Consider the following 18,555-nt stretch of genomic DNA (forward strand, 5'->3'; position numbering starts at 1 on the left):
GGAGTTAAGGGGGATTACTCATCAGAGACGCTTTGTTCTGCATCCTGCAGTGCCCAGTTTGTATTTGAAGACATTGAAATGGCACAGGCTGTTGCAAATCTGAGATGGACCCCCTTGAAAAGGAAGGGCGGCTGAGTCAAAAATTCACTGTAGTGCAGCATGTTGCAAATGCTGTGGTAGGTAGATGTTGTGAGAATGCTTAAATTTCCAATTAAAAGTAGCAGAATGAGTTACAAGCTGGGGATGGAACAGACTATGGAGCAGACTAAGGAGAGGGGTCAAAGCTTAATCATTGGTGTGGGAGTGAAGAAATTTGGCTGTCAAATGAGCAGGCACAGCTCCAGGGCAGGAATGGAATATGACAGTGAACTTGATCAGTGCTATCAGGACCTGAGAACATATTCCAAGGCCCCATAATAATTAAAGGTCAAATGCTAATGTTTTTAATCTATTTCTAACATCTGGGATGAATCAAGACAGTCTTTGCTGTGTTTACTGACATTTACCTGTCTTTGCTTGCCCTGGTCAATTTGGTAACTTGGGTATTTGTATGGAGTCCTGGAAAGTTATCCTAACTTGTGAGAATAGGGAGAGTTCTCTTTTCCTGCTAAGATCAGCTAACTAGGCCCTCAGGCTGGCCTGGGTGCTATCTGTGCTGCAGACAAGTTCCCATGGTGGCTGCTTGCCAAAGCAGGAAGAAATGTGCTGGGAATATGCTGTCAGCTCTTAGGGGATGTGAAACCTGTTGCAAACTTGTTCTTGACATCTTGTCTCCCTGCTCCCTCTCCCTTACTGTCTTTCAGCGCAGAAAGACATCAGGCATGGCGGGTGATGCCATCATGGTCATGAGGGGCTTGACCAAGCTCAGTAAAGCCATCCTGGAAACCCAAGCAGGACAGCTTCGGCAGGTGCTCCTCGGGGGAGATGCAGTCACCATTGCAAAGACTCTCCAGGCCACTGCTGAGGAGCAGTTCAGTTCTGCCTTGGGGAAGGTGCAGGTAAGCAAAGCTCTTTGTGCACAGTCTAGTCTGATGTTTTGCTTTTTCTACAGATACTCTTTTGGTTTTGTTGTGTGAGTGTCTGGGAACTCGCATCTTGAATGAGAACCCAGTTCTGAAGTGCAGGATTGATAATAGTAATGTCGAAATGCTCTGGAATTCTTTGGAATCTGTGGTGTGTGGAAGGTGCTTGGACAGGAATGGGAGGGGAATGTTAATGTTTCCATTACTGTGTGTTTAAGACATGCTGAATAAGAAAAGTGCTCTGTTCATTTCCTCTTGTCAAAGATCAAGCTCTTTTTAAGATTGGTCAGCAGCTTTGTTATTTAGAGTCTCCTTTAAACTCCAGGCATTGATTTACCTCTCTTTCAGAGTGCGTTGGATTTATCTCAGTGCTGCTTCCTTCCTTGGCAGAATTGGTGCACAAGATATTTTTTCAGAGTGTCTCGGGATCAGGTGTTTGCATGTTCACTACTTAGAGCCCAGGCTGGATTTTCAGAACTGGCTTTCAAATGAGGAACATAAGGAAAGCCAGACAGCAGCTTTTCTCATCAGAGATGGGGATAGATTTATTAGAGCTTCATATTTGCTGTGCTGCCATCTTTTGAAAGCAAGGGGCTTATCTGTGGCAGTTCTCTCTGATGATCCTTTAGAAAGAGTGTGTAGCTAAGATGATCATTTTTGAAGCAGAAACTAATGAATGAGATTTTGAAGATTTTTATGCAGTGAGCTTCGACTGTCGTGGCAGTCTGTGACTTCAGTCCTAGAATCTGGGCCTGTGTTTTCTGGTTCTATTTAAGCTTGCAGTAGAACTAACCTGTGTGTTTATGGGAATTGTGCTTTGTCTTGTCATTGCACCCAAGAGGAGATAGACGATATTCTTCTGTTTCTGTGCATGTTTCTTTGCACAAGAGAAGCCCAGTGAGCACAACGGCAGAACACTTGTCCTGCAGCCTGTAAGTGGGTTGCAAGAGAAGTTGCTGCCAAAGCAGGACTCAGTAAGAAATCTAAATACAACATTTTCTGTTTTGAAGAGAGGAAGGTCTTTTACATTAAGTGACAGGATTTTAGCTGTCTGGCATGTTTCTAAAAATTTAAGTATGGAAGTAAGGAGGCTTTCTTGCTTGGTCAGTATTGTGGGCCACAGTCCCCATCTGTAAACATTTCTCTCCTCCCCCACTGTGATGTTGAGGTTCAGAATAGCATGAGACCTGCTGAATAACAGGAAAGACCATGTTCTGTTTTTTTCTCTAAGGAAGGGAAATTTAATTAGCATTTAGCAAAGAGCCTGAAATATGCTGCCTTCTTGCCTGACCACAGCAGGATTTAAAATCCTGTTGATAGCCTGTAATAGTCATCAGTTATTTTATGGTATTGCCGCTGCTGAGATAGGTAACTAGAATATGTCAAGGAATAAATGAACAGGAGATAATGCTCTGCTGTTGATTTTTATTTATGTATTTATTTTTGGCTGAAAAGTGGAAATCTGGACTTTGTGGAGCAGCTTTTGCAAGGTTAGGACCAAAAAGAAAAAAGTGTCAGGAGAAGCTTGCCTGGAGTGTTGCTGTGCCTGATGCTGTTATCCTTGCTCCAGGCACAGAATTTTATTTATTTTGGGATGACAACACATAGTTTAGCGGTTGAATAATGGAATGTGTTTTGCAGTTGGTAGTGTCATGGCTGTGAAAGGCTGAGCTTACTCTGCCTGTAAGTAGGTATGTGGTATTGCTTCAGGTGACTATGGGCTTGGAAGTACTCACGTGTGACTGAAAACAGGAGGGGAGGAGGGAAAACAATCTTATTCTTATGTGATATTGCAGCTCACATCACCTGTTGTTTCTGAGCAGTGCATTGCTTCTAGTGAACTCCACATTTAGTGACCCTTTCTGGCAGTGTATGTAAAAACAAGGTGTCTCCAGTTATGGATATTTGAGAAACTTAAAGAATTTGTCCTATCAGTGGAGTTAAAAGGTGATTAAAAGGTGCCAGGGATTCCAGGCATCCTCAGTGTCTCTTTCTTTCCTGTCTCTTACTATGAATGTCTGCCGTGCCAGAATCTCTAAGTCTCTATAATTCCTTACTGTGGAGACATGACACCTAGCTGCATGCTCATCTCTGAGGACCACAGGTGGGTAGGGAGCAAGATTTAAGATCTTTCATTAAAGTATTTCAATTATTGTTTGCAGGAACTAGGCAAACAGCAGGAGAACTTTACTGACTTTGCTGAAGATTTTGGGAAAGACTATGACTTCTCAGCCCGAGAACCATCGGATGCTCCAATGGACTTCTCCACTGCCCCTGGCAAGCCTCAGGAACACAGCGCTGAAGGCCCTGCTTACTCCTACACAACAAATGGACCTTTTAGAAATGTTGATGAGACTGGAGATTCTGGCATGGGTCAGAAGCCTTTCCCTCCCAAAATGGATGCAAGGTTGTTTGGAGGCATTAGGGACCCTGGAAATCCTTTTGCTACTGCCTTTGGACAAAACAGAGCTTTTCACCAAGACCATTCCTCTGTTGGTGGATTAACAGCTGAAGATATTGATAAGGCCAGACAGGCCAAAACAGGTTCAGGGCAGAAACCCTACAAACAGATGGTATGTTGTTTTAATTAAGGATTCTCAGTGCTGTGGTTTCTATTCTGGATTGTCCTTACTCACCTTGTTCTGTTTCTCTCATTTCTTCCTCTTCTGCTATTCCCATTTTTGGAGGCAAAACAGGGAAGTGTCAGTGCTCATTAACCCTGTGATATTTGTTCTGTCAACAGCTTTTCAGTCTCTCTTTTCACACTTGCTCCTTCTTTGTCAGGTAATCTGATGTGAAAGGATATTAAAAAGGTATACATAGGCTTAGAATTTGACTTAAGCTCCTCACAGTGGAGACTGTGGCTTCCTGTGTGGCATCTTGCAGTTGTAGAGGTGGAGGCAGTGTTGCTCTGAGCATAAGTAGATTGGAGAGTAACATGGCTCACAATCGCTGCTTTACTGCTTCATGCACTTGAGTGAGAGTGCAGAACTCACAGCGGAACTCACAAGTGCAGATACTTGTCATCTGCTCTGACCTTGTGCATCTTTCACCCCATCCAGTGTCAGATGCCACTGTGGGCTCACTCAGGATATTTGATGAAACTGTATACTTGGCTACTCCCACTGTTGTGCGTGGAGGAACTGTCTGCAGTCCTGTGACTCTGATGACCCTCCATGAGTTCTAATTCCATGCATAGAAGGGAGTTTGGGTTAGCATTGTACAGCTTCTCCAAGTTCAAAATACAAGGGCTTCTGCGTTGAAAGTGCAAATGGGGTTTCCAGATGTGGTTGTCAGCTCTTCTGTCTTTCCTACCCTCTTGTCCTCTCCTCTGCTCAGTGTGTTTCAGTTTATGATGTGCCCATTCTGCACAGTATTCCCTTGAAAAATCTCCCAATAGATACAAGGCTTGGGTTCAAGGGAAGCTTTCTGCAGTATGGACTTGTTCAGGTGCTCTGGCTTGTGCTCTGACTTTGCAGGTGTCTGACCATGTGCCCAGTTAATTTGTGGATTTCTTGTTTTTCCCCTCTCTCTCCACTGCAGCTCAGTGAGCGGGCCCGGGAAAGGAAGGTTCCTGTCACCAGGATTGGCCGACTCGCCAACTTTGGAGGTCAGTTTGCACTCCCATGTTTGCCATGGTGCTTGGTTAATGGGTTAATGATGCTGTGACAGGGCTCCTGCTCTGCAGCATTGGGTGGTTCTCTCTGCCAGTTCAGCTGGCTAATAGGAAAGTGCTTTCCCACAGACAGCTTGCTTAGCTCAGTGCTTGATTTGGGCTTTTTCATCTCTCTTAAGAGTTTGAGGCAGATGATTTGGGGGTGCATAGTAGAGCTGCACATCTTCATGGTGACACACACCATGTGGGCTGTGCTGTTTTAATGGGAGACTGAGGTGCAGGTTGTTCCCCAGCTTATACTCCTGTCCTGCACGTGTGATTGCACTTTGAGGAAACTCTCTCAGTCCTTACAGTTTGCTGTTAATGTCAAGCAGAGACAGCTGGAGCAGCTGTTATTTTAAGTAATCTTTTCCCAACCTTACCCTTGCTACTTCTCTGAACAGTATTTAAATATAAAACATATCCTACTGGTATCCCTTTTTGAGCATGGAGAGATAATAGTCAAGGTTTGATTTACTTGGTCTACAAGCAATGGCTGTTTTCTTCCAGGAAGGATGGAAATTCTGAGCTTGTAAAATCAAGCTAGCTGAAATCTAAATGAATTTTACATGCAGAATGGGACTTATTATATCAAAAAGCAGCTAACTAGCTTAAGTGATATTGACAGATGATGCATATTAAATGTCTTGTATCTAAAGTCATCAAATAATTTAACATGTTCCTGAGGAAAAAGGGATCACAGTATTGCAGGTGGGGAGGCGAACACAGCTAGTGCTATGTAGCTAATCATTGGATAAGGGCTCTCTCTTGCTGTGGTTGGGATTTTTTGTGACTATTTTGAGATGATAGTGGCCTGTCTAAGTTGAGAACAGTCTCTTGTGTGGCTCTTGTGATTCTCTTCCACAAAATTTGATAGAGAAGCACATGTACAAAGTCGACATTCTTGTGTTACAGATCCCAGAAGAAAGAAAAATAACCTGTCAAATGTAATTCAAATCAACTATTATATAAAAAAATATATTCTTTCCCTGTGTGTCCTTTTGTCAGACTAATATGCACACTAGGAGGAGGTGGGGCAGGGGCTCATCCTATATAGTGCAGGAATAAACAGCAAGTGAATTTAGTGGTTTTTGATGCTTGTCAGATCTCTTTAACACTGTAGTCTATTGCAGGCGCTCTGACTTCACAGCATGCTTAGTATTCCTTTAGGGAAAGCAGGGTTCGTGATCTGCTTTTTGGAGTAACAAGACATTACTTTAAAACTCACTTGACTATGTTCTTAAGTTCTAGTAGCACACAGGTCTCCATTCTAATCTAGCCTTGAACGTTATAAGAAGTATCACAGCACTTTTGGCTGTCCCCTTTTGAGTTCATCTGCTGCTGCTTGCTGACAGCTGGTGGATCTGGAGTGGCAGATGACCAAATTTTCTGTGAACTTTGGGTTCTGGTGCTGTTGGTTTATGTTCCAGCTTTTGGCACCCAAGGCTGTTGTGTGAGGGAAGGCTAACTCCAGGGGAAGTATAACCTGTCTTCTCCTAACCTCAAGGTAAAAACCAAAACAAACAGCGCCATTAGACCAAAACCACTAAGGGAGAGTAGGAAAGAAAGATTGTTTATAAGCAGCATCTCCAGACATCTGTGTGTCATTTATTTTTTTTTGTGTTGCTACTCTCCTCCAGTTGTCTACTTTATATGATTAAAATGGCTTTTTTAAAGAGTGCTTGCTTTTAGAGGGCTTCTGGGGGAAAATTCTTCAGCAGAAATTGCTCAGATTTTCTGGTCTCTGCAATCTCTTGTTAGCATTCTTTGCTTATCTTTCCCTCTGAATTTTAATTTGCAGCAGCAAAGATAAACAGTACTGTCTGTACTGTCAGTGGCTTAGCAAACAACAGATGTGGTCTATAGGTAGTTTATTTCAGTTAAAGATATCCACTGGTAATATTTTGGGACTTCTTACAAGGGCCTGTGGTAACAGGACGAGACATAATGGCTTTAAACTGACAGAGGATAGGCTCAGATTAGTTGTTAGGAAAAAATCCTTTATTCAGAGGGTGGCAAGGCACTGGCACAGCCTGCCCAGAGAAGCTGGGGATGCCTCATTACTGGAAGTGTTCAAGGCAAGGTTGAATAGGGGAGGATGAAGAATATTGCAGAGTAAATTATTTCCTGCTCTACTGCCTGGCTTTTTACATTGCCTTAAAAATAATTAAGGGCAGGAGGCTGCTCTGTATCTGTGAGGGAATATAGCTTAAAGCAAGTAAACTTTTTGTGCAGGAATTTTCTTGTGTATTTTGGATGCCATCTCCATTTGAAGACCCCAAGAAATCATTCTGGGAAATAAAATGGTTGAGGTGAATTCTTCTCCTACAATCTCCACACCAATCAAACTAGCATTTGATTATTTCTTATTTTAACTCTTTTTTGTTAGTTTGTTTGTTTTGGTTTTTTGTTTGTTTGTTTTGTTTTTTTAATAAAACACACTTCCCCCCTTTATTTCTGTATTAGAACAGGTTGGATAAGATGGAGTGATGTTGAGTAGGTCAAAAACAGAGTTCATATAACTGTTCCTGGGGTCCAGACAGCTGAATCCCCATGCTATTGGCATGATCCCATTCCTCCTTCTGTCTTTGCATGTTTTCTTTTGTCCCCTCCAGTGTTATAGGGAGTGTTCAGCTGTGTCTCAGCTGTGATGTCAGGACACGCTGGTGGGTGATGGACAAATTAGCAACAGGAGGCAAAAATACTTGGACTGCTGAGTTTGCCTGGCTTCTGTGGGCAAAGAACATTTTACTGGAAACACTGATGTTTTCCAACACTTGGATGTAATGCTGAGCTAATATTGCTCCGTGATCAGCACAAGTTCCTCTATTGAACTTCTTAGTCATTTTTATGTATTTTTGTATGCTTCTTGAAGCAGCCGGAGTCACTGCTAGTAGAGGTGTTTATAATACTAAATAGCATCCTTGCTTTTATTTATTTGTTCTTCCCAGGATTGTAATTGACAAAACAGACTTTTTTCTGCAGTTTTTTTGTTCCATGCTTGTTTTGTAGCCTGATAGTTCATCAGTTCCATCTACTCAGTTCTTGGTTTTGTTTTTTTTTATTTCCATTCTCCCTTCCTTGCCTTATTTGACTTTTCTAAGCTGTTCCTGTCTCCCTTAATCATATTCCTGGTTTCTAAGTTTATTATTTTAATGATTTAATAAGGTTCTTTTGCAATAAAGAAAATTCAGGAAGCTTGTGGTGAAGTCTAGATTTAATGTGATTTTAACAATTTTGAAGCAAAAAAAGCAAAAACCTAGTGTGTTGAGGTATGTTAGTAAAATATATACAGGCCTGACGGCTGCAGGACTCAGATTGTTATGTGAGTGGCAAGTGAGTGTATTGGGTTTGCTTTTCAAGGGTTTGGTGGTAGCTTCTGTGACAAGCTGCCAAAAACTTCCCCCATATCCATCTCCAAGATGGCTCCAAGCCAAGGCCGTCAGTGATGGTGGCTGCACCTCTGGGATAAAAGTTAAGGGGAAAAAGCCTGCACAATTGCAGCTGGAGAGGGGAGTGAGAGAAACAGCCCTGCAGACACCAAGGTCAGGGAAGAAGGTGGAGAAGGTGCTCCAGATGCTGGAGCTGAGGTTCTCTGGCAGCCTGTGGTGAAGGCCATGGTGAGGCAGCTGTGCCCCTGCAGCTCATAGAGGGCCACAATGGAGCAGAGTTCCACCTGCAGCCCTTGGAGGAGCCCACAGTAGAAGAGATGAATGCTTGAAGAAAGCTGTGTGAAGCCCATACTGGAACAGGTTTGCTGGCAGGACTTGTGACCCTGCCGTGGGCCTGTGCTGGAGCAGCTTGTTCCTGAAGGGTTGCACCTTGTGGAAGGGGCTGTGCTGGGGAAGCGTGTGAAGAACTGCAGTCCATGGAAAGGACTCATATTGGAGAAGTTTGTGGAGAACTGCTGTGGGAGCAACCCCACACTGGAGCAGGGGAAAAGTGTGAGGAGTCCTCTCCCTGAGGAGGAAGGAGCAGCAGAAACAACGTGTGGTGGACTGAATGTTACAACAATCCCCATCCCCCTGTCTTGCTGGGGAAGGGAAGGAGGGAGAGAATTCAGGAGTAAAGTTCAACTCAGGAAAAAGGGAGGAGTAGGAGGAATGTCTTACATGGTTTAGTATTAATTTCTCATTATCCTACTCTCATTTGATTGGTAATAAATTGAACTAATTTCCCAAGGTCCAATCTGTTTTGCCTGTGATGGTGATTGCTGAGTGATCTCCCTGTTCTTATGTTGACCCATGAGCTTTTCATTATATTTTTCACTGCCCTGTTCAGCTGAGGAGCCTTCAGGGTGTGCTGTGTGGCAATTGTGGTGTTTTACGTGACCAAAACCAGGGCACAGGCTGCTCCAGGGGAGGGTCCTGCTTGTGCTTGTCCTTTCCCTGTGCTTGGCAGGCTGATCAAAGTGATAACAGCCCATTCAGCTCCTGTTTGTTCTGTTATGTCAGTTGCTGAGCAAGAGGTTTCTTCCTGAACAAAACTGGTTCCAGATCATCTCTTGATAGGCTTGGCTTGAAGTGTACCAGATGCTGCAGGTGCCTGGAAAATATTCTAAGAGCCACTCTGCTGGTATAGAACCAGATGGCATTTTCCAGGGCTGAAATAATCTGCATGAAGTGCAAAATGCAGAATGACTTTATATAGGTATGTGAGGATATTAGTTTTTCAAGGTGCTGAACAATGGCTGTTGAACAGTTCTGAGAACTGTCCCAAAATGATTAATCTTGGAGGAAATACACGTCTTGCAGACAAGGAAAGTAAAGAACATCAGGAGTGATCTGTGCAAGTAGATTAGGGGCCCAGAGGAGGACAGTGCTTTTGTAGCACTGCAGGTTCTTTGGAAGGGTGACTTGTTCCTGGTAACAGATGAGCAGCAGCAGCTAAGACCCATATAGCTGCTTACTCATTTCCTCCCACTGCAGGAAGGAATAGGAAAAAGCAAAAAGGAGAAAACTTGGAAGCTGAGATAAAGAGTTTAAGAGAGGAAGTAAAGAAGGCTCCATGTTCAAGCAAAGCCACTATAAGAGTTCATTCACGACTCCCTACTGGCAGACAGATGTCCAGGTATTTCCTGGGAAGCAGGACCTCAGCATCTGTAGTGGTTACTTGGGAGGGCAAACACTTTAACCCCAAACATCCACCCTTACGTTCTCCTTTTTTGCAAGCTTGACTGCTAAGCAGCAGCAAACACTGTGATTATAGGTTGAAGATGCTTGAAGCCTTTGCATAAACTTCAGATCTTTAAAGCTTAGCACTGTTTAAGCATGGACTTGTTTTTGCCTGACTTTAGTTTATTTGAAACTGTTGTTGACTGGCAATTGGAATTTATTTTTTTGGAAACTGGATAGTGGAGCAGTGAGGAAACTGTAAGAGCACCTATTGAAAAAGCAGCTCTTTTTCTGGTGCAGTCTACGGTATTAGTGCAGATGCTCAGCTGTGCACATTCATGAGAGGGAAGGTGCACAACACGTTTATTTGTAGTCTGATCTTGCCCACACTGATGTAAACCCAAGCTGCTTTTAAACAAGCTGTAACCTCTCCAGCTTTATTCTGGAAGATAGAGTAGAATCTGGTTCCTAGTCTTTCATTTACCTTAGAAGTGGTTTGTGTCTTAATGATGAACAGATTAGAAACTTCAGATATACTTTATTTTATGTCCAGGCTGTAGGTCTGGTAGTTTTTAATTTTAGACATTGAACATAGAGCCTTTAGAAGACAATGTGATGTTTTTAATTTGAAACCAGTTACTGCCAGTCAGTTAAGTCTAGCTCTGGTAATAACCAAGCTGATTTGTGGTGGGGAGCATTGTTTGGTGAAAGTGGGATCAAGGCCAACAGAAATGTTCTGTATGTGGTGTTTAGTCTAGAAAATCACATCTTCTTGTTGAGATATGTCTTTATTGGCTTCCTGTGTGACTCTTGGTACTGCCTTGCTCCAGGTTATCATCTTGCATGTGGGATCTGATTGGAAATGATCGCATATCAGCATTTTAGTAGGTGTTTATGCTGTGTTTGAAAAGCCTTTTAGCTTTTTTCCTGCTAAGCCTAGGGGTATTTTTCTCACTTTGTTTAGCCAATAATATCTGGATTTCTAGTGCAAAACTCTTGCTCCTTGGTGATGCATGATTTGGCACAATTGAAGGGTCTGCACAAGTTAGTTACTAACATCAAACTTCAGTGCTACAACTCCATAGTTGTAGCTCTGTAGTTGCTCGCAGAAAATATAGAAAAACTAAAAAAATCCAAAACCAAACTAAACCCCAAACAAAAGCCATCCCACAAACCCCCCCCGTAAAACCAACTAAAAACCCAAACCCCAGCCACCTTGTAATGTCACAGATGCCTCCTGTGCTTCACCTTCTGCAGGATTTTCTGGTCCCAGTGCATGTAGTCTGTAAGACTGAAAGTGGTGCTATTTATGAAGCAGGAAAACTATACAAGCCTGAAATTGTACTGGGTGAGGGGAGCTTGTAATTGACTGATTTTTAGGAGAGAGGAAAAACTTCAGTGCAGGTTGAGGATCACTTAGTTTGTGGCCAGGCTTTCTCACTTGAGTCTACAAAACTTGTGCATGTGGTTCTTCCTGCACACGTGCAAAATGCCATGTGCTGGACAGCTCTGCTTCCTTCATTGTGCTGACTTTGTTCCCTAATTGTTTTACCTGGGAAGTTTTCCAGTAGTGCCTTGGGGAGGGCTTGGGGTGCTTGGAAGGCAGGTGCACCCAGTACTGTCAGCAGTGTGGGAGTATGGCACAGTGGGATGCACCGCTGTTGAGGAGATGTGGGGCAGCACCATCTGTTCTGCCTGCCATATCATTTATTATCCAGAAAAATAAATATTTTGATATTGGGAAGGCAGTGAGACCTTTGGTAGTATGGATTGCTGCATGATTAGATCTGTGCCTCATTTAATCTTCGGTGCCTTTGCTCTGGTTAGCGGAGGCAGATAACGGCTGCTTTTGTAGTTGTAGCTTAACCTGTGGCTGTGAAACAGCACCCTGGAATTCACTGCTTGCCAGAGTGATAGTGAATGTGGAGTGCTGATGTTTTGTCTCCTGGTCTTGCTGTTGCTGTGTGGGATTACTCCCCAGCTCCTTGGGACTGCAGGTTGCAACACTGCTGGTGTAAGGTGAGCCTCAGGGAAAAATGTTTCTGTTCATCACAGTAAATGAGCACATGGAAGGAAGAGGCAGCTAATGAGCACAATTAAACCTAATGCTTAGGCAGCACGGTTGCAAAACTTTACACTCTGTTGGCAGTGGCTTCATCCTAAATACGGTTTTTCCTCCTGCTGTTGTGGCATGGTGGGGAGTGAGAAGGATTCTGTTCCTTCCTGAGAGTTGTACTTTGAGAACCATATTTGTGAGCGTTTTGGCTTCTTTTTTTTCTTTTTTTAAACTCCATGATTTCAGTATACAGCAGGAGATTAGCCAGAGCACAAAACTCTGAGTAACACTTGTGACATGTTTTATAAAAGCCAGATGTCCCAGACTGGCCTAGCCTGTGATTCCTGGCTGGCATGCTGGGCTGAAGAAGTACAGGAGAAAACTCTTCAGCGTTGAGTGAAGATGACTCCATTGCAAAAGCCAGGGTGTTCTGATAGAGCTGTTGTGCATTTGGATCTATGGCTTAATGTTAAATAACAAAAATGCTTCTGTATGTGGCTTGGAAGGTTTTTTTCATTCTGACTTGAGTCTTTTTCTTCTTATTTTAAAGGGCTAGCTGTTGGTCTTGGCATTGGCGCGCTGGCTGAAGTGGCGAAGAAGAGCCTTAGACCTGAGGAACGCAGTGGTAAGCCCTTTCAATGTCTTTCCATTTTCTTTTTTTCTCCTCCTTATTTCATCCCCAGACACAGTTCAGCTGCATTTGCAAGATTTGTATTCTTTTGGAGGCTGGGTAGTGAGACCGAATAATAGGGGGTATAGGTAGTTCCTTTATTTTCAATATTATTCTTCATCTCTTGGCTCTTCTCCCATCTCAGTACACCACAGCCTCACTACATAGACAGAGGCCAGAGGAATATACCAGAGGATGGGTTTGTGCCAGCACAATTTGTACAGCTTTATTTTCCCATAGCCAACCCTGAGGTTGAATACTACCCCTATACCCATTCTTGGACTGTCTTGACTTAACAATTGTTTTTGAACTGTTCAGTGAAACCATGCAGTTCTGTTGGTACAGAAACTTAAGATGAGCCTGTGTGTCTGAAAGTTTTGTTAGTGGTTGCAATTAAAGGATGTTGTGTTTGAAATTAAAGGATGTTCTGCCTAGGAGGAACTTGGAGGATGGCTGCTTCCTTATAAGAGAGACAAAGTGCTTTATGCTCCTATTAAATGGAAATTATTTATTTCCAATATCTGTCTTTTGCTGACTTCTAAAGGACTCTGATAACATGCAAAAGGCTGTGCTGTGCAAATTGGCCTGATCCTCTTTCCAGCTTATTTGAAGTTGGTGGTAAAATGTTTCTAAGTTGTACTTGACAGTGTCATGGTGGCTTTCTTCTAAGCATATGTGTTGGTAAAATGTTGTGGAGGGTGTGTGGGTGAGTGGTTTAGGGCATAGAAAATTCAGGTGTTATCCACAAAACATGAGATTACTCCAAAGTTTATGGTTCCATTCACTTGTTTGTTATCCAGGAAAAGCTTTGGTGGAATACTGCAAAATGTCAAGGTCTGTTACAGTTGGTGTGGGCTGTTTTGTCTTCAGCTGGTCTCTCTGGTTTGACTGGTATGATTGTGTGTTTAGGTTACTTCCAGTGACTGGAGGGAGCTGATGAAAGGTTGAAGTACTTGTACCTGGAAGTAAAAATGGAAGTCAAATTGTTCCTGGTTCAGAAGCATTACTTTCAGATAATGACATTTGTTGGGTCCTTTTAATTCTACTTTGTGGCTGGTAGTATTCTGCTACAAAGCCAGTTTCTGTCTTCGCCTTGGTCATCTTTGGTTGTGGAAGAAGGATGGAAATTGAATCTCTGTTTTAGGAGGTACTGGAGTGGATGAAAAATGAAGAAATTTGGAGTGGGGAAAACCAAAAGAACAAAGCAACTGAACAAAAAAAATCCCAACTGAAAGAAATTCCCAAACCATAAAACAACACTTCAGAATATGAAACACATTCCCTTTAGTACGAGGAAGGGGTTGTGGAGGACCCAGGACTCTGCTTGTATTTAGAATACCAAGATGCAAATATTAACAGCAAGGTAATACAGAGCAGCCCAGCAGAGAAAAAGGATCCTTGGCAAAGAGTTCTTGTTTCTCTCTAAGACCTGAGATGTTTGAGGATGGATGGGTTTCCTTTGCTTTGATTTAAAAACATGCACTCAGGCAAACACAGCTCTTCCTGCAGAGTCCTTGAAGGCTTTTTGCTTTCAGCACTTGGGATGTTTGACAGGCTGTTGATACCTGTTGGAAGCTGATGATTTGTGTTGCTTTTAACAGAGACAGAATTGCACAACTGTTGGTATTTTTCTGCTTGCCAGAGTATTTTCTAATTGGGCACACCCCAAGTGAAAACATGAGCTTGCAGAGCTATGAAGTTTGAGGGAATAACATGAGCTTTGTTCCTCTCTCTTAGAGCATGAAAAGGATTGCTTTTATTTTTTTAAAAATTTATTTAGAGGGCAGAAGACACTTTCTCTTTGCAATAAAGCATTTGCACCTCTAGACTTTAATCTTCTGGATGGGGAAACTACTATTTTTCTCTGTCAGAAGCCTGCTTTAGAGTCTTGAATCCTGCTTTGGGAAGAGTGATTTTCTTGAACAAACCTTGGTTAAAAAATAAGGCAATGAGAACAGTCAACTTCAGTTCTAGGCAGGGAATTAGAAAATGACCTGGCTTTTATTTTTAGGTGTTTGTTTGTCTTTCCTTGTTGCTTCCCCTCTTGCTGTCAAGTGTGCTTAGATAAGATCTTGGAGCAGTGGTTGTTCTGTAAAGGAGAGTAATATTTATAGTGGAACAGAGAATGGCAAGAGCAAGTGTGGAGGTGAAGGAAAAGTGACAAACCTGCAGCTTTTGTACTCTTCTGGAGCTTCTCAGGCCAAAGACACAGGAAGACTTCCAGGTGACTCAGCTACAGCCTCTAGCTAGTGTCCTTGCATGTGTTTTCCACAGTATTTTAGAGTGGTGGGTAAGGCTCCAGGAATGAGAGCTCTGTCCATGGGCTCTGCTCCTGCAGAGGACAGGTACACAGTGGGAGTCCAAGATTCCATTTTCTTACTGTTTTTCTGACATTATCAGCCTGAGCTATTCCTGGGGGAAATCTCATTACATAAGTACCTCTACATTTCTTCAAAAATACCTCTGCATCCCTTTCCTGATTTCAACTTGAGGCATTTATCCCCAAGTTTTATGGCTGCCAGCACCATGAGTTTGAGCTGAGACCTGTCTCTTGAGAATTACATATTGTCCTGTTCCTGGGAAGCTGCTGGAGAATGTAGTTTCTCTCCCTATTGCTGCAATATTAATAGTAACTTTTTGGCACTTGAGACTTAAACAAGTGGGATGTGTGTGTATGCCCAAAGGCATGCCGAGGCATTTCACTCTCTCACTGGCATCCAGGAGTAATGAGGAAGGGCTTTCTCTTGGTTTCCCTCCTCTTGCCTAGTTAGTACAAACTAAACTGTCTTCACACCTCTAAAATGGAATTAGAAACACTGGTCCTTGAGTCCCAACCCCTTAGCCACACTCCTGAGCTACACATGATCCTGATAGCACAGCTTGTGCTTCTTCTTTCCATTGCTGTTATCAGAGGGACTGAAAATTCCTATTCTTCTGCACGTTCTGATCTGTTTTTTTCTGCTTGGCTTCCTCATCCTTGTTTAGTAGCCACAGGACCCGTCTCTCCCTACTTTGGATTGTCTCTGTTTCCATAAACAATTCACTTCTTCAGGGACTTAGCCTAGAACAAATATATCTGGTGCAAGAATTGGTGAATTTCTTCCTTTTCCATCCAAGCCTGATGTCCTGGATGTAAATTAACTCCGCTGCCAAATTCTTGTAAGTGGGTGCAAGGTGTTGGTTTTTTTTGGTTTTTGTTTTTGGTTGTTATTGTTGTGGTTTTTTGTGGGTTTTTTGTGTTTGTTTGGGGTTTTTTGTGTTTTTTAAGTGCTTAAGACCCTAATGCTTCCACCTTTAAGTGGTTTGGCTCTTCTTGTTTTGTTAAAAAGAGGATGACTGTCTTGATTTCCAGTTTGAATTTTCCTGGTAGACTGATAACCTCCTCTGTCACTGGTGACCTTGATGGCAGCCTCAGTATTTAAAGTGTGTATGTAAATACAGAATAAGGCCCACACAGGGTGGGAATGGGAAAATAGAATAAGTTCCCAGGAATTAAAATGAGAGTGCCCAAATAAACAGCTGCTGATACAAGTATAGATACTCTGGGTTCAAGGACAACTTTGTCACTTATTAATGGTCTGTCCTGGGCAGTTCTTCAGGCACTGCACAAATACCAGGCTGGACAGAGCCCTGACAGGCTGGCACTTGGCCTGGATTTGAACAGAGGGATTTTCTTATGAAAGGCAGTAATGCAATATCCTTGGGTTGTCAGTCTCAAGTGCTTAGGCCATGTTCTTGAGTATTCCCAAGCCCCAAAGTTTTTGTGGCAGATTGTTCTACAACAAATACAAAGTCCAGTCACTAGTTCTCCATTTGCGACTGGCAAAGAAGTTGGAAAAGGAGTGATGCAGCAGTGAGTTGCACACAGGTTTGGAAAGGAAAAAAAATACAAGTGGGTCAAGTACTAGTGAGAGTGTCTGCTTGCTGCCTGTTCTGTGGAAGAACTCGCAGGCCCAGGCACTGTAGCTTCAGGAGCCTTAATTTCTGAGGTGACCATGTTGCCACAGCTCATATGTGACTTCTATTTGCCTTTTTTTCTTTCTCTGGTGAAATAGGTGAAACCTATTAGTGAACTGAAGATGGGGAGGAAATAATGTGAGACACCAAAAGGTGCCAGCCATCTTTGGGTAAAATGTTAACTCACTGAAAATTGGTTTATTTTTTTCATGAACTTGTGGTAGGTTTTGTCCCCACTCCCTTTTCACCCAGCCTTGGAAGCCTGTGTCTGTTTTCTCTCTGTTTGCCATTGACACAGTACTGCTTTTCACTCTTGCTTCCAGGTCACCTTCTTGTTCATGCACACTTGTAGCAAAGTACATAAGCAAGAGCTGCTCCCGTGCTGTTGGGCTGCCTGGTGATCAGGTATTGCCCCTGGAGGCTTAACTTCAGTGAGAAGCTGGCCAGAAGAGGATTTGGGACTGCCTGTGTTTGACTCTTTTTCTAATAAGAGTTAAAATTGTCAGAGTTCACTGGCTTCTGGATGTGGCTTTAATCATTAACTAACCCCTTTATTCTGCTGCTGACTCAAAGGAGGATGTTTTTGTGTGCAGAGGTGTGAAGGAATATACAACTTTGGTTCAGTATTTTCACTACGTCTTGTGTGTCATCTCATACAGGGATTTGCCTCATCATTGCTAAGGACACAACTTTCCTGATAGGACACTTGAGAGACAGCTTTTCAATTGTGCAAAGCCAGATCTTTCTTCCCTGGGTAACTCTATCTGTTCAGTCTCTAAGTCTCCTTACTACATCCATTATCCAGAGCAAAATGTGCTCCAAGGATTGCAATGTGCTGGAAATAGTGAATTCTCAACCTGTCCTACTTTTCCATATCTTGCTCTGAAGAGCAGGATGGCTGTCCTGTGTACTCCTGGTGTTTTTATCCCCATTTTCGTGTACATCCTTCACTTAGGACAGGGGTTTGTAGAGAGAGATGTCCCAGATGCAGTGCCATCTTGCTGCTATCCCACAGAACAAATGAAAGAGTGGGGATGAAGGGCAGCAGAGCAGCCTGTGCCTGACACATCTGTGCTCTGCCTGTGGAGAGTTCTGTGGAATCATTTCTGCAGGGAAGGTCTGTAAGCAATCCAGCTGCTTGCAGGAACTGAAGGGTGTCTGTCAGATCAATAACATGCTTGGCACCTCAAGAAAATGGTACCTAATTGTGACCAGAGTTTAGACAGCAGCTACTTCAGTCTGTCTCTGTTATTTCTTCTGTCCCTTAGCCAGTCTGAGTCCCCCTGTGTACCTTCCTGAGAGCTACTAGGAGATGGAGAGGATCTCTGGCTATTCTAGTCAGCACACGACACACCAATAATTTCCATCTGCTGGCTGAGATCTCCCAGGCTGTTTTCATCTGCTGTGGCCTTTTTGGGCACTGCCTATTGTTTATAGGGCTTTAGCTGCTCTGTCCTCTGTTCCTCTAAAGTAGTCAAAAAAAGATGTAGCTGCAAGATGAACATATTAGCTGTGAGGTCTGCAGCCTGGCTGCAAGGCCTGACCTTCCTCCTCCTTGGCTCTCTGTCAGCAGGAGCTGATCTACAGCCTCAGCAGAGAGGTGGGTGGGTGTCTGCCTGCCCCCTCTGTCCCTGCTCTACTGGGCATTGCCCTGGAAGGTAGTTCTGGCTTGCTTCTCCCGAAGGGACCACAAACTAGAATCAGGGCCTGCTTCCCCTCTCCCTTAATAAAAAAAAAAAAAAAAATAAAGCAGAGGGGAAGTGCTTCTTATGCCATACAATCCCTGTTGCAAACTTGGAACTGGCACTGGTGTGTACATGGCTGCATGACCTCTCTGAGCCTGTCAGACATGAGGCTTTACACATGCTTTGGGACAGGAATGTGTGTTTGAATGTGTATAGTTTGGTCTTGTTCTGTGCAAGTTTCCACGTTGAGAGGTTGGAAGAGTTGTTGGTCTGTGCCAGTGTGCTTCCAAGGCTTTTGAGGATTCCCCTTTGCTGTGGCTCACTCCCCCTGCCCTTCTGAGGCTATGGCTATGCTGCAGCCCATGGTGTGGGACTCAAGACACCTTTGCACAGGGT

The 18,555-nt window shown here is 43.3% G+C and overlaps 1 protein-coding gene across 3 annotated transcripts in view; it reads left to right on the forward strand.

Annotated features, from left to right (window-relative positions):
• The window catches only part of COQ8A (coenzyme Q8A), a 43,440-nt gene that overhangs the window by 10,887 nt on the left and 13,998 nt on the right, over window positions 1–18,555 (forward strand). For 2 of the 3 annotated variants that reach the window (XM_086870804.1, XM_086870822.1), the window contains exons 2-5: window positions 804–998; window positions 3,185–3,595; window positions 4,566–4,632; window positions 12,398–12,472. In XM_086870804.1, coding sequence (XP_086726930.1) covers window positions 822–998; window positions 3,185–3,595; window positions 4,566–4,632; window positions 12,398–12,472 — 730 coding nt within the window. In that variant the 5' untranslated portion in view covers window positions 804–821. The remainder of the gene's footprint in view (window positions 1–803; window positions 999–3,184; window positions 3,596–4,565; window positions 4,633–12,397; window positions 12,473–18,555) is intronic. The other variant, XM_086870814.1, reaches the window with a different exon arrangement.

This window comes from Cyanistes caeruleus, chromosome 2 (assembly GCF_971803275.1).
Source record: "Cyanistes caeruleus chromosome 2, bCyaCae1.hap1.1, whole genome shotgun sequence".
Classification (NCBI taxonomy): Eukaryota; Metazoa; Chordata; class Aves; order Passeriformes; family Paridae; genus Cyanistes; species Cyanistes caeruleus.